The sequence below is a fragment of the Trachemys scripta genome, chromosome 10 (genome assembly GCF_013100865.1).
Source record: "Trachemys scripta elegans isolate TJP31775 chromosome 10, CAS_Tse_1.0, whole genome shotgun sequence".
In the NCBI taxonomy this organism is placed as follows: Eukaryota; Metazoa; Chordata; order Testudines; family Emydidae; genus Trachemys; species Trachemys scripta.
In genome coordinates, this window is record NC_048307.1 from 52,520,499 (window position 1) to 52,537,450 (window position 16,952).

At 39.1% G+C, this 16,952-nt stretch overlaps 1 protein-coding gene across 2 annotated transcripts in view; it reads right to left on the reverse strand.

Moving 5' to 3' along the window:
* The window catches only part of TLN2 (talin 2), a 367,623-nt gene that overhangs the window by 112,782 nt on the left and 237,889 nt on the right, over positions 1-16,952 (reverse strand). For both annotated transcript variants that reach the window (XM_034782956.1, XM_034782957.1), the window contains exons 18-24: positions 16,181-16,279; positions 14,108-14,275; positions 11,452-11,746; positions 7,546-7,712; positions 6,532-6,660; positions 3,838-3,951; positions 892-1,005 (exon numbers count right to left, since the gene is read on the reverse strand). In XM_034782956.1, the coding sequence (XP_034638847.1) occupies positions 892-1,005; positions 3,838-3,951; positions 6,532-6,660; positions 7,546-7,712; positions 11,452-11,746; positions 14,108-14,275; positions 16,181-16,279 (1,086 nt within the window). The remainder of the gene's footprint in view (positions 1-891; positions 1,006-3,837; positions 3,952-6,531; positions 6,661-7,545; positions 7,713-11,451; positions 11,747-14,107; positions 14,276-16,180; positions 16,280-16,952) is intronic.

The window sequence follows — 16,952 nt, forward strand, 5'->3', positions numbered from 1 at the left end:
CTCTCAAAAGAGAAAAGCACCTGTGATTTTTGATTTTATGCAAGCCAGACCACAGCTTGAGACAGTCCTGTGACAGCAACATGAGTAGAATTAGACTCAATGCCTTATTTCACTTTTAATACCCCACCAAGTGGTGACAGTGACCACTGAAAAGATTCACTTCTTCCCCATAAGACAGAAGGGAGTGCCTGACAAATCTGAAAAATTTATAACATTTCAGTATAGAGCTTCCTGATTTTATTTTAACTGCCAATAATAGTTCCAACATTTATCTTGAAGCAACATCTGGCCCTTTGTTATTAAAACCACCTTTGTTATCTTTTGTTCGGTGTTTGGAAGGAAGCATAGATTGTTGCTCATCACTTGGGTTCTCCTCAAAACCTTGATTAAGTTAGATCACTTCTGTGTCTCAGAAAGCCATCTGAAAAGCAGGGGTGACACTTGAGAACTCCAGATGAAACACTGTGGCTATATCTAAACTAAGGAACTGTACAATGATGGTATATCCAGCTCCAGTGGAATGTGTAAGAGCTCTAGTTTAGGCAAGGTTCCAGACACTCATGGCATTTTCACTGCCTTGCCAATTGAGCCTCCTTTTCAATAGCCAGTCTCAGTGCAAAGAGTATCACATTTTCACACTTTCAAAGAAAGCTGAACAGACAGTAGCCTGTGTTACCTGCGGCTCAAACTCAGGGCAGTTGTGGCAACACCTATTGCCCCAGTGACAAACTAAGTTCTCCTCATCACAATCAATGACTAAACACAGAGCTCTCAATTTGTCCTTCCAATGTGACATGCAAATCTCTCACTCCATAAAGTGAAGACAATTCAAGACCCACAAGGTGCTCTTGAGGGAAAAAAAATCTCCTGAATTTCTTTGATTCAGTTTACCTGAAGGAAGTTCTGGCTGGAATTTATCAGTGCAAGCTGAGCACTGAGGTCTTCTGCCTGAGCCTGGCTTTCCCTCACACCCTGCACCAGCTGAGGAATGTGGTCAGCAACATTCTGTTGGCAACAAAGGAGCAAGTTTTAATTGTTAGATTTAAAAACTCATTCAATACTAAACAAAGCCTCACATCCTATGGAAGAGACCTACAGAATTTAAAAGGGATGATACCAATATGATTCTGTAGACAATAGTTAAGATTTCACAGAACTTAAATCTGAGATTGACTGTTTAGGGAGAGTTCCTACAGTATTTGAAGAACTTGACTCTTCTTATAGAATTCTAGAAGTTAGTTTATAAAGGAAGGTTAAGACTTTTCTGTAACAAAAAAGGTTCATCAGAGATATTTTCACTGACTCAGGAATGTTTTGTTTTCGACATTTAAACTACTGTTTTACACTCCAAATTGCTTAATTGTGTAGATCTTTCAAGCACCCTTCTTGCTTCAAGAAAACTCTCTCTCTCTCCTTTGGTACTCACCTTACTTTTATCTGACTTCCAATAAGATGTTTATAGTATGGTTGTAATGTTCTGAAAATGTATATTGTTAAAATTGTATTCTCACCCCTATTCAAATGTCAACTCGTGTTCACATGATTTATCTCCAATACAGTCTCCAAAAATGTTTTCCACTTCAGGAAGAAACTTCAAAAGAGGATTTTATCTGCTGTATAATAAATCAATGTCAAAGCTAAACTTGAATGAACAGCAGTCAACACATAGAAATGCAAAAGGCAGTTTATCCTATTGAAAAAAATATCATCTACCTACCAGATAAGTTTTGTATGCCCCGCTCTTTGAGATATGTTCAAGCTACTTCTTTTATTTACCAAATTTTCAAAAACTCTAATGTGGAAGGTAATATACTTAATAGCCAATTGGTAAGTGTTAATGTCTTTTTCTGGGATCTTTGACTTGAAAATGTATGTCTATTATAGTTGCGGTGTTCCTGACTTCTGCATAGCTTCTCTCAGTAGAAGAATAGGCTCTTTTGCACTCCACTTGATTTCTTATTTCTCTAGGGGTCTTGAAGCAACATTATTCACAAGCACAAATTAGTCTGCCAGCTGTAGCTAAACCACAAAAGAACAGTCTCTTGTCAAGCGACTTACTCTGCACTCTGGCTTACAATCAGGAAAATGTGAGGGCGTCTCCATGTGCTTACCTCTGGCATATCACAGCTCTGTGCTCTCAGCAACCTACTCGTCAGTGAATCTGGAATCCCATAACCCAACACTATGGTCTCATTACAATTTGGTTTGGAAAGGGAATTTAAGGGCATAGGCTGCATGTAGGGTGACAAGGTGAACCTGGGTCACAGTATTAAGCTGCTATCCATGTTGTCTCAGTACACTAGGGAAGCATTTCTTCTCATTACACCACAAGCCACTAGCCTTGCTTTATAGTGTGTTAAAATAGAGCATTCAGAAATTTCACTAGTAGTCGTCACCCCAGTCCAGTTTCATTACTATTCATCATTTCCATATCATCTCTCGTGAACATGGTGCTTTACACACGTGTAGAAGGTCAGTCCTTGCTCAAGGTGATTACAATCTAAATTAGACAAGTCAGGTCCATGGACCAAGGAAAGGGAAGGAAAGTACTGCTCTTGGGCAGCTGCACTCTGCACTGCGATACAACCTCCTTACCTGTACTGGAGCACCCCTAGAGAACAGAGACATACCTTCCCTTCCCCACCTGTACAATATTCACTGGATACCAACTCTGACCATAAAGAGCAGTCTGCCAGTTGGCCTACATGATACCACGCAGCCACTTATCTGGCATGAAGTTAAATCTCTTGTAATGCACAACAGAAAAGCACAAGTTGACAGTCACAAGTGATAATTCCTCATATTCATGAAATCTGTATAAGAATTTCAACCACACAAACCTCCCCCTGAATAGCCTTCAGGAGGCGATATACACATATTGTGATTAGCAGCCACACAGTTCAAGAAGCATGGCACAGATACCAATTACTAATAGGGTAGAAGATCTGTACTTCTGCTGTGTCAAGTGATGCTGGGGGCACAGCTAATAAACACCAGCCACTGGCCATGAGTGTTACACCTAATTCCACTGGTCACTACAAAGGAACAATGTCTCCTATTTCTCTAGTCAGGACCAATTAAGACCTTAAACATAGAGGTAAGGCCTAATTAAGTTCCAGTAGGCTTTGTATCTGTCCCCTGAGTACCACTACTGAGTACACTACTTCAAGCAATGCTCCGTAGACAGCTCTGGAAAAGCATACAGACTCTGAAGGCGATTCACCATGGGATGGTTCCTACACAGTGAACTGGCCGTGAAGGCTTCCTGTCAGTTCACTACTCTTTCAGTGCAAGGCAACCCCCAAAGTAATCCAGTTTATAATCAAATTGAACACCTCTCTGCCTGATGTACACTGCATGTAGGGTATTGCTGATTTATCTGCAGCATACACCCCAAGAAATATGCCACATTTGCAGCACGTTTGCATTTTGGAGATACTTGCAAAAAATATTCACATCCGCTCATCCTCTGTAATAGATACTGCCTAAACATTTGTAAAAGGCATCTACATTAGACAAGGCACACTGCTGCCTTGCACACATTCTAAAACAACATTTCCCTGACTTTAACAGATGATAACTAACTGTGGGCAACAAAACAGGAAAAAAGCATTCTTAGAAGTAAATGCAGCGTTATATTTGGTACAGCAACGGAACAAGAATCAAATGCTTTGGAGTCAGACTGACACAGGCAACTTAAGAATTCCTGTCCAAAGGCACAAAGTGATTAAATCAAGGGAGCTGAATTTCAGTTTCCTAAGAAATTAACTGCATTAAAAGGGACACAGACTACAGATTATCTGCCAAGTGACTGCTTCCTCTGTTAGGAAATATTACCTTGCAGCTCTGGACAAGTTGCTGGTGGGCTACTGTGTTCTTGTTGGAAACGGCCGCATTCTGAGAGGCTGCAATTGTCTGAGTGGCAGCAGCTGCTGCCTGTTTAGCTGCAAACTTTAAAGGGGGGGAAAAACAGTTAAAAGGCTGAACTGGCATAAGCTTGAGTAATGTAGAGAACACAACAGATAAAATAGGCATTATTGCATTTAGCAACTGGAACCTATGAAGTCATTACCTCCCCTTGACTTAATTTACCATAAAGAACTCTGTCACTTTCCACTGCAGATGAAAAATGAAATGATCATTATTATCAATCCGTACATTTCTAACAACAAAGGAAAAAAACACCTGGCACCATAAACATGCTAAGAGCTTCCTTCTTCACATTGTTAGTCTTTCATTGCAAAAACTTATTAGGAATACTGAAGAGCTATTGTTAAAATAGCCTACAGCCTAATGACAGGCTGCTGAATGAGATGTGAAGACCCACAGTAATCTAAAGCAGGGGTTCTCAACCTTTTTCTTCCTGAGGCCTCTGCAACACACTGAAAAAACCTCCACGGCCCACCTGTGCCACAGCTGTTTTTCTCCATATAAAAGCCAGGGCCAGTGTTAGGGGGTAGCAAGCAGGGCAATTGCCCAGGGCCCCATTCCATGGGGGGCCCCGCAAAGCTAAGTTGCTCAGGCTTTGGTTACAGCCCTGGGTAGCGGGGCTTGGGGACCCATGCTGTGGGGCTTTGGCTTTCTGCCCTGGGCCCTAGCAAATCTAATGCTGGCTTTGCTTGGCGGAGCCCCTGAAACCTGCTGGTGGCCCCCTGGTTGAGACCTCTGGTTGAGAGCCACTGATCTAAAGCATTAGGAATAAAGTCCAGCTGTTTGTGTGGATTCAGGAATTCTTTCAAAGGAGCCTCTCCCCTCATCCATAGCATTTTAATTAAGACGCAGGTTGAAGTAGTAAGAGTATTGTCTGTTATGTGCAGAAAGTCAACTGCAAGGGTTTAGAATTCAATTATCATGGAACTGCAATATCCAAAACACATCAAGGAAATTAGTAATACAAACTGGATTTAGATTCCAAAGAAGAACTTGGCACCATGTTTAAAAACAATGTAGACACGTTTGCAAACTCTCTCTCGAGTTTAACCTAAAGTGATTTGTCACTGACATCTTGATTGCGCAATACTCTGCTACCTGCTATAGTCACTTGGCAATAATACATTGCACCACCATGGAAGAGACCATGCCTATGGAGTGGAACAACTTGCAGGGGTTAGCTCTAGGGATATAAGGGGTCAATAAAAGGAGAGGAGGATAAATAGAGCAGTCCATTTGCTACATTAGCAGTCCGAAGATCAGAATCATGGATGTACCTTGAAAAGCATTCCTCGGGGGAGCAAAGGACCAGTTCTACTTGGGACTGCTCAAGACCAAAAAGGTAAGACACTAAGGTGATCATACGTGGAAGACATGAAGGGATGAGTTTGCTTGGGTCTAAAAATACAGAGGGAGAAGCTGAACTCAAATACTAAGAAATCTTATTACTGGTCTCTCTCTACACACCTCTCTCTACCAAAAGAATAAAATTCCACCTCTTGCCAAATACATTCCAATATGAACAATATTCTTAACACCATTCCTTAATTAACCCACCTAATAAATACATCCATCCTTGAACATGAGCTTGTTAGTTCATCTAAACTATTACTGACACAGATTACTCATAGAGGGGAAAATAGTAAGATATTTTTACAGAAAAATAACACCTTATTTTCTACAAGGGTTTCTTATAATGTAGCTAAAAAGTTCATTCTAATGCGTCGCTGCTTAAACTACTCAAGATTCTCTCAATTTACATTGACACAGTAGTTTTAATACAATATACATCCAGATGAAGATTATCTACTCAGATCTTCTTGTTGGTCTCATCTTAATCCACTAGAATCATTTTCAGACTATTGTAAAATCTCAGTTGAAAACCAATACCTAAGAGGTGTCTCCGCCCCCGCCCCCCAGTCTTTTGTACATTTAATTTGCAATTGTGAAGGTCAGACGTCTCTAGAAGATTAAAGTAGGCTGAATTTAATCTCTACAGTACAACAAATTGCCCTTTTTCCTTTGCTGCACCTCTGGCTATTATGTATTGCTTCCAACTTTGTTTCTGATCCTTTGCTTCTTTGGGTGGCTTTAGAGTTTAGTTGTGATGCAATCAGATGCGTTTTGGGGGCAGTTTAAGTGAAGTTCTGTTGCACATTCTTGTTAAAAATCTCAAATAATATTTGGTAAAAAACACAAATCACAGGACTACGGATGATTATTTAAATGGAAATGAAACAGTGAGCACTCCATTGTATTTACCCTGAAGATCACACCACCAATAAAATGGCTGAATGAATACAGCAGTCTCATAATAACAAAAATCCCTCCAGCCTGTTTGTTACTGACAACTAAACTATTGCAAGTTAATAAAACATTTAATATGCAAAGTAGTTAATTTCACACTACGCTCAGTCTGGAATGCAACTTTCAAATGAAAGTGCCCCATATTAGCTGTGTTTAGGTCCATTTCTTATGGGGAACTTGAGATTTTTTGTCTAAAGTCTGCATTTATAATTGTTGGAATGTGCCTACGCAGATATGGGTTTGCATAATTAAAGAAGTGTAAAATAATAGAATCAAGAGAGTTTGGATTCAAACCTCTAATCTGTTGACAATTTTCTTCTTGATGGCATTCTGAGCAGCTGCATTCGTGGCAACCCGTAGTCCCTCGGCCGCTTCTCTCAGTCTCTGCTGTTGGTCTTCATTTTCAGGATTTGCTGCAGCCCCCTATACAGGAGTTGCGAGTAAAATACAAATCTTCAAAAAATGTCCATGTCTACATATTAAAATATACAAGGAATTTAATTCCCATTATCCTCTATCTGATCAACCTGTTTTCTACAGATTAACGTCACTCTAAGATGAATTAGAGAAGGAAGTTCAACTATCATCATGATTTCAGGTAGAAATTCATTGTAGGTGCAGGTTACTGCTTACCATGTTAAATATAGTGAAGAAAGCAGTCAGACTTTCAGTACATAGTCCAGCGTTTTAAACCACATAGCTCCATTACTCCCCACACAGTGTCAATGTAAAATATTGTTCTTCAGGGCAATATTTACTTCTACTGGGCAACTACATGTTAAAACTCCACATATAGTAGGGAACTACTATTCTGTAAATTGTCTATTATCTGTGCTCTAACAATTACAGTATTTATATAATCACAGTATTTAAAGTTCACTTTTTAATTCCCAATTTAACAAGACTTTTGGTAGTTATAATCTAATTATCAGAATGTTGAATTAGGACTTACATTTGACATGTTAGTTTTTCCCTTTTTAAGGCCTGAAAAAGTATTAGTAAGTCAAGGACATATACATCTATCAGGTCAGTAAAGTCACCGAAAGAATATGGAAAGAGTTTTGGAATCCAGAAAGAATGGATCAACTAATATGCATACATCTACTGGACTTTTAGTTAAAGTTTCCAGTGAAGTTGTCAAATGCAACCCAAACATTCATAGGCTAAGCAAGGTTTCTGCTTTATAACAATTCCTATTTACAACCTACTAACTACACATAATGACTCATGTTTGCGCACAGGTATGAAGAATTAAGTTAATATTCAGTGCCTTTTAGGTTCTTCAGTTCACTGTTTCCTGGTAGGTACCTTTGCAGCTTCAACCATGCGAGCTGTAGAATCTGCCAAAAGTTTAGCTGCAGCTAGAAGCTTTTTAGAGTTGTCCATGTCAATTTCAGCCTCAGCATCTGACCTCATAGCATTGACAAGATCCGAAGTAGCTTGAGCAAGAACCCTGGCCTGCCGCACCATTTCACCTACAATATTAACAAGTTAAGTTTTGAATTTCTTCACCTTTATCTAAATTTCAGTTTCAAAAATCCCCTACCTTAGACTAAAATAAAATTAGATTTTCTGAAATCCTCGTTCGAATTAAAATTACAAGTAGATACTTCATTGCTCAGAAGCTTTAAACACACAGTTTTGGATCAACACAACTGATCATGGGAAACTGATAACATTTGACTAACAAGAAATGCAGTAGGATGAACATGCATAGCACTATGCTTAACACTTAATTCTACCTACATGCCTTAGGTGAAGTCTTGGCCCCATAGAAGTCAACGGAAGTTTTGCCACTGATTTTAATAGGGCGAGTATTTCACCCCTTCACAACAATACTACTGATTTGTTTTTGCATAGGTGAGAAACCATAGGTTCTCTTTTCTTGCTTCTTCCTCAAATGCATTTCAAGAAGCCTATTTTACTGAACTGCACAGAATAATTTAACACTTCTGGCAGAAGTGACTCAGTACCAATTCATTAGTAACAGTGTTAGGGTTTTAAACTTGAAAATAGGTAGAAATTAAAGTGATAACACAATGAGTTTATGCATCACTCATGGTCAAGCACAGAGGTCGAATGGGGATGTTTGTTTCTGAAGTGGATGCAGATCATTTTTAGAACACGCTTACTTTATTAATATAACTGATACTACACCACACTCAAAAGCAAAGTGAATCCATTGAAGCTTCCGGATTAACTGTTTGGCTCCCTTTTTTCCCCAAAGGTTAACCAAAGGCAGCAGGTGCTTAGCTCAAAAGCCTACAGTTGTGTTTAAGAAGTCTCAACAGTATATGTTCCAAAGTAGTTTTGACACGCAAAAAATTTTTCAAAGCTTCCCATACTGCCATGGGGATTTCTCAGATACTGTAGGAAGTTAACAATGGTATTTATGAGCAAGTGCCTTCTTAGCACACTCCTCCAGTCCGGCACAGAATATGAATAAAAGTAACAGATTTCACTGCACCTTTACAGCTATCTTCTGACATGTAATTTTTGGACTTAAAAAAGCCCCATAGTTACCAGGAATAAAGGGTAACCCAGTAAGTGGTAAATAATAAAGAGGACAACTCACATTTAGAACAATCTGGATTTCTTGGTAAACAAGGTGCATGCAAACAATATGCATTTTAATATTGCTAAATGTAAACGTATACATCTAGGAACAAAGAACATAAGCCATTCTTACAGGATGGGGGACTCTATCCTGGGAACCAGTGACTCTGAAAAAGATTTCGGGTTGTGGTGGATAATCAGCTAACATGAGTTCCCAGTGTGACCTTGAGGCCAAAATAGCTAATGTGATCCTAGGATGCATAAATAGGGGAATCTCAGGTAGGACCAGAGTGCTTATTTTACCTCTATATTTGGCACTAGCTTAACTGCTACTAGAATACTGTGTCCAGTTCTAGTGCCCACAATTCAAGAAGAATGTTGTTAAACTGGAGAGGTTTCAGAGAAGATCCACAAGAATGATTAAAGGATTAGAAAACATGCTTAAAATGATAGACTCAAAGAGCCCAATCTATTTATCTTAACATAGAGAAGGTTAGAGGGTAACTTCATTACAGTATCTACACGGGGAACAAATATTTAGTAACGGGTCCTTAAATCTAACCGAGAAAGTTATAACACAATCCAAAGGTTGAAAGTTGAAGACAGACAAATTCAGAATAGAAATACAACCACAAATTGTTTGAATGTGAATAGCCTATACTAAAAACCTAGCATAGCACTGTGACCAAATGCATCCCTGTATTCACACCCTGCACACTACTGTAATAATCTTGTGAGGCATCATTTGAAAACTAATAACTCACTGGTTAATAATATCATGGTGAAATGTGTATATATTATATGTGAAATTATGAATTATATGCAAAGTTGTTAGCACATGTTCAAACCCACATAGCCCTGACTATGCAGAAGTTGTTAAACAGGTCCATCCTAAACAAAGAAATGTGTGTTTCTTATACATATATCTATATGTATAGATATATGTAGTAAACAGGGTCCTTGGGACAGCAAGAGAGGGTAAATCAGTCCCTCAAAGACAAAGGACAAGCCAGTGCCTCTAGCCAAGTGTCATCAAGGTTAATTGGCAAATCATCTGTCAAGTGGCCCATTCTTTGGCAATGAAGGGGGGGCAGGAACAGATCAATCTGCATTTTAGGGAACCTCTTTCACTATGAGAATGTCTGTTTCCTCAGCAGCTGGAGAGAACTTTACCTCAGGATGACACTCAGGAAAACGCATTTCAAAGGGTGATTGGATTATGAAAGTGAGGGGCAAAAACACCCCAAGTGTCATCTTTCTTTCTCTCCATCTCTCTCTCTCTCTTTCTCTCTTTTTACCTAAGATGACAAAGAAACCAGCCCTTTGACTTTCAGGGAGGTCCTGACCAGAGAATTCGGTCAGCAATGCCACTGGGAACCTAAGGAAACGATTTTACCCTGAACCAAATCTAGCTTAAGTTTTTAGTTACTAGAAAGTGTTTTATGTTTATTTCTCTTGTAACCGTTTCTGACTTTAATGCCTTATACTTGTACTCACTTAAAATCTCTCTCTTAGTAGTAAAATAAACTTGTTTTATTTTTTAATCAAAAACTAACCCAGTGTTGTGTTTAAACTGAAGTGATTGGGTAACTCAGTAGAAATAGCAAACTGCTGAATATTGACCCTTTACACAGGGGCAACAGACATATAATATCTGAAGTACCTAGGATAGGGCTAGACAGTGCAGAACACATGTATTGGGGAAAATTCAGAACCAGGAGTGTGTTGGGGTCACCCTGCAACTAGGAACCAAGGCTTGTGGAAGCCAGGGTGTGACTGGAGTGTGGCTGACAGGCTGCTGGGGTCAGAGCTGTTGGATCAGGGCTGCAGCTATACACAGACATTCAGGGTGTGACCTGTGTGCAGTTTGGCTGTTTGTGAACGGCCCAGGCTGGGGAGTGACAACAGCAAAGCATCATGTTGCAGGGCAGGTGGTGACACAGCTTCTCACTGGTCTGGATTGTACCCTTGAATGTGACAAGCATCACATGCATGTATGGCTGTGAACTGTATATAAACACTATCCAAGGTTTCTCAACATTTCACATTTCTATAATGGAGTTGTATGTCAAGCTCATCAAACATTAGGCCTCTGCTTGGTTTGGCTCCAACGGCTATGTTCTTTAAACAAAGAGCTTAAGGGTTCAAAAGCTGCACTATAAAAGCCAAGCACATAATGGAAACAAAATTCTTGCCTGCTAAGTCTAGTCAGGTAAATAAATCTTTAGGGAGCTAATTACTGGCAAAGAATAAAATTGCTGATTGAGCACTTTAACAGGTTGTATTCACATTTAGAGATACAAAACTGCTATAACATTCGCATGATGTGAAGCACTGCAACACAACCAGCAAGACATTAGACATCATATACACTGCATCCCCTGATTTTCCAGGCATGATATTAGTTGTGTTAGCAGAGCTCCATATGCATCCATTATATAATTTAGGAACCTCCTTCCCCCAACACACACTTACGGGTGTTTTAATGATTTAATATTGTGGTTAGAATGACTGCTCATGGGAGCACAAGCCTATGGGCATCACAAGCATTAAGGATTTCTGATTTGCATTACTTGAAATGGGTATATGTCGAAGGGAACTTGAGTCAGATGAAAGTAATATCCCCTTTAGAGAGAGTATGAAGATAAAGCAGCTCACCAGCATCCCCCATCGAACTGAAGATGCTTTCAGTGACACACATAATGGTATCCGTTGCCTGGTCATAGCGTCCAATGGGCTCTCCCCTGCTTGCAAACTGACGGACGTGCTGCAAGAGGTCATTCAGGGCCTGGCTGACTATACTGGCTGCTGCACTGACCTGCTTCAGCAGCTCAGAGTCATCTGTGGCAGCCTGACAGGCTCTGACACAATTCTCCACTGAACGATCCACCAGTTTTCCAGCCTCGATCAGCTGTTCCTGGCATACGGGAGAGCTGATAGTGGGGCTCACAACCTACATTGAGAGAGAGAACCCGGTGTTTAGAAAAGATTTAACAGGCCAGAAGTTACCAGCCCACTGCTAAAAGATGACATATCCATGTCCTTAGCATTCAGAAAACAGCTTATTCACCTACTAACAGTTGCCACACCACAGCATGAGGTACTGCAGTTATCTTCTACTGTCAGAAAAGAGATTAGTAATGTATATCATACCACAGCATGGTATGATTACCACTGGAGGCTAACAAAGAGTTAAAAATGCCCTTGCCCTTTTAAGTTAAGACTTTTTTGGATTACTGAACAAATGGAGAAATACATGAAGTTGGTTCTGAATGGCAGGTATGGGGCAGATTCTGGCAAGATAGCTGCAGTCATTTCACACAGCTCTGTGTCCTAGAACTTCACTTGAAGAAAGCTTATCATAGGGACTGTGATCCTTTACTGAAGTTTAATTAAAGTTGGTATTGCAAAGCCTTCCACTGTCAGCCAATATTTTGCTAAAGCCAAAAATAACTCCTGGAAAAACAGATAAGAAAATTGCGTGTCTGAAAGTACAAACTACCACGCCGAGCAACCCATGGATGTGCTCTAATAATGCAACAGATTCAGTCCATATCATTCAGGTATGTCAAGTAAGTTACAGGCAAAGGAAAGAAGTTGGATGGGTGTTTTTCCACAAAAGAAAAAAATGACATTGACTGCCTTGTGCCATCCTGTGGAAATATAAAAGCAGTCAGAACATCACATCCAGTTAATGATCTTACATATTCATTATACAAAGCCCAGCAGTCACAGCAATGAAGTAGAAAATACTGAAAACTGAATACCACAAATTGGCTATTAATTTTATTATAATCCTCTTGGGTGTTCTACAATATCTGAATGCTCATTTTCCAACAGCAATTATCCCTAAGAAACCCTAAGAAAGCCAACCCTGCAGATCACAAATATTTTGTATTTTCATATGCTAAAGCTTTTAAGTTTTAAGATGAAAACAGTAACATTTCTCCAAACAGAGCCACATTGAACACAGTGATTCTATTTGAGATTTTGCTCTCTGTGGATTGGAGCTCCTTTGTATTTTCCTTAGGCCAACTCTCAATACACAGGTTTCAGAGTAACAGCCGTGTTAGTCTGTATCCGCAAAAAGAAGAACAGGAGTACTTGTGGCACCTTAGAGACTAACAAATTTATTAGAGCATAAGCTTTCGTGGACTACAGCCCACTTCTTCGGATGCATATAGAATGGAACATATATTGAGGAGATATATATACACACATACAGAGAGCATAAACAGGTGGGAGTTGTCTTACCAACTCTGAGAGGCCAATTAATTAAGAGAAAAAAAACTTTTGAAGTGATAATCAAGACAGTTGTACAGACAGTTGTACTGGCCTAGCTTGATTATCACTTCAAAAGTTTTTTTTCTCTTAATTAATTGGCCTCTCAGAGTTGGTAAGACAACTCCCACCTGTTTATGCTCTCTGTATGTGTGTATATATATCTCCTCAATATATGTTCCATTCTATATGCATCCGAAGAAGTGGGCTGTAGTCCACGAAAGCTTATGCTCTAATAAATTTGTTAGTCTCTAAGGTGCCACAAGTACTCCTGTTCTTCTTTTCTCAATACACAGGCAAAACTGATGGGTCTCTCTTTGTTCACATCAGAAACTGTTAAATGATGCAAAAGCATATAAATCTGAACACAAACCTTTCGGCAAACTTGGCTTGAATTTCTGTTATGATGAAAATAATGCAGGTGAACGTGTGCTGGTTATAGGTTTCGTTAAACATTTCACATAACTGTACAGCAAGCTGTGTTTCTCAGAGTAATATTTTCAGCATTTTTATCACTATTAGCAATACAGCAGGCCATATCAGTTATCCACGGACCTTCCTCTGGAATAGCATGGCAGCACTTCATATTCTAAAGGCTGCCCTTTGATGTTCAGTGTAATCTAACAAGAAGCCAAACCACAAACACACTAATTAGCAATTGTTTAATAATGATACACTAGAGAAACTGTCTAGTCTGGGCTGGCCCAAAGGGGAAACAAATGAAGGCAGGACATGCTTCATTAAATAATCACTACTCCTGGCCAAGTTGTGAAATGCTCACAGCAGCAGCAATCAACACCTGCAAGAGAGGGTAATTGAGAAACAAGGCACTATCCAAGGTGTCTTGGAGACAGAACCCTAAATATCTTTGCATAGTTTTATCTTTTTGTAGGAGCTCTAACTCCAGGATATTCAAGGATAACTGATTAAACCATATCAACAATACACCCAGGGAAGACTGTAACCAATTAGCGTGTAACATACTGAAACAATGCATTGCCCCTTTCACGAACCCCATTACCACGAGCCTTACCTTGGCACATGCCACAAGCTGAGAGGTGGATAGTGCACATTGTGTAGCAGCAGCAATAACCCTGTTCTGCAGGACTGTATCCTCAGCAACTTGAGCCACATTCTTAGCCTTCAACACCAACATGGCAGCAGCATTTGCAACAGCTTTGGCAAGACTCATCAGTACATCCTGGCAAAACAAAGGACAAAACTTGACCTAAGCAGTCAGAAATACTCATTAGCGTCAATATTTTGGATTCCTTAAAATTAAGCTAGAATATTCTGATTTTAAGAAGCCTCAAAGCATCTACAAAGGGGAAATTATGGTAGAGTCCCAGTGAAACATTGCTATGTATTATCCAGAAATGTTCTTTGTTACACATGGCCTACTTAAAGGGTCGAAATGCTTTGTGAAAACAGGTTACTAATCTGAGTGAATAGATCACCTTTTGGGAATGGGTAGAACTACACACTTCGGATTTGTGATAGCCAAATGCACGATATTGACTCCATATCACAAAGCATATTGTAGTGCAATTTAGAGCTGTAATCTCAGTGTAGACATGTGGGAATGCATCACTGTAAGAACATGTGAAGTTAGTTACTAGATATGCACACTCAAAACCTGAGTTGATCTCACTGGGTAAGTGGTGAGCTACAGCCATATATGTTTTACCTAAGGCAAAGTTGAAGATTTCAGATCGCAAAATGATAACTAATTATGGGCAGGTATTGGACACTGTGTATTCAATACAAAGTGCACTGTATAGAAAAGCAAAAGAAAATGGCACGGCAACCTTAATTTATAAAAGGGTGCAAACAGTGTGTCTGGGGGCTATCCATTTGCTAGTACAGTTTTCTTTTACACTATAAAATATTGGCTCCAAGCTGTAACTCCTCAGAGGCCCCAGCTCCAGAAGATGTTTTATTCTTGAAGAAAAATGCATTTGGTTGTTTGAAGCTGTAAAAGTGGTTTAATGCTTGTATTGCTATAATTCAAATACACAACTTCATTTAAAATGCTGCTATCAATGTGCTTCAATTATTTTTGATACAACAGAGCCGGATTGAGACCCTCCAAAATAACCATATTATTTTGTTAAGCAGCTTGCCCTCTTGGACATTACATCAGTAGTTTTTCAATGTAATTTTAATTATCATGTTTACTAAATGCAATAGGTACTCAAGGAGAGTACTACAACCTGCTGTATCAATGCACTGGCAAATAACAACACTGCTGTCTAAAGGTCCAAAAATATTGGATTTATACAGTCATAATGGTTCTACCACTCACTGAAAGCATATTGTATAAGCAAATAGTACTAAAATGGTCTGAACTGCACATGAGAGAAGACAGTATGTATTTTGCGCACTGTATTTTTACTGTGGTCCAGGATAAAAATCATTTAAGTCTCATGAAATCGGCAAGTTATGGTAAAAAAAAAAAAAAAAAGTTCTAAAAGGACTAAAAGGCCAGGTAAAGGGCTCCCTCATACTGACTGAAGAGTCTAGGCTCTTCCATAAAACAAGTAAGGATGCATGGGGCTGTCATAGGCATTGGACTATGAATACAACATTACTGAAACACACAGACAGCTTTATTGTTCGAATAAGTGTTTAAATTGGCTATTAAGTTCTGTTGGGATATGTCTCACATACAGTATAATCTATCTGCTGTTGTAAATTACTTCCCTTTGATTCTAAGGCAAACCTGTTCTTGACACCAAGAAAAACAATCAGGGCATATTTCTTATCGAGCATTTAACAACAATGGTTCTAAATTATTAATGGATGACTGGTGTATTAATCCACATAGGAAACATGCTGTATTAATTGATAATATTCATCTTCTTAAGCTGGATGAAAGAGGAAAGTGTTGAGAGAAATAAAACCAGACTAAACTTTTAAACCTATTAAAGATTTGGACCAATTCAAATTTTGGACAAAATTACAGACCTCTTTTCACCTAATCAAAGTGAAATACAAAAGACTTGCATACACACATAGGATAACATTACTGTGAACCTTACATACAATAGCAAGCTCCGCTGTGGAATTGCATGGTTCTGGCAGTTAGCAATTCACATGACCGTACCTGAAATCTTTCATCAGTTTCATTCTCTCCTATCTGTCTCAGGAGTTCCCCACTGGCTTGCCCAATGCTTCCAGCTGCAGTTAAAACTGTTTGGCGAGGCTATAAAACAGGTTAATGAAAAGCAAATACGTTTTTCTTTAACTTTGTAATTCTCTCAAGACACCTTTGTTAACCACATTACTGTATACAGGGTAATACCACTGAAATCTCTACTCAAGATACCTCTTGGAGTACTCTTACTTTTCCTTATTCCTATTTAATTTATCCTGCAGCATCTTAATGACACACGTATCAATATGTTGCTGACTGTGAGAAGAAATCCGATCAGCTTTAATACACATCATAGCAGCAGCTGACGGAAAGGTATGTGTTGGACAGCTTTTATTGCAATCTGCTTGGAAGTGGTCACAGATTTCTGGTTTTGCATTAAAACTGCAAAGATCCAGGGCAAATGGATAGCAGACACAAACTCAGACCAGATTGTCTGAAATATTAAATTCTGTCTTGGTCAGTACAATTTCCTATTTCCATAAAATTTTGATGGAGACCATAGCTTCATTCTCCTTTTATCTGTTGCTACATGCAACCCTGACATTAAAGACAAAAAAAAAAAATCAGGTACCAACCCCACTTACTTCCCTAGTAACTTGTAATTGAGTTTTTATAGTATTTGAGAGAGGAGAAAAAAGTGGTAAAATTTTTTTCAAACACTTCCAATAAAAATACAGAATGGAATATTACTGTGTATTCAGATTGCCTCAACTTAAAAAGT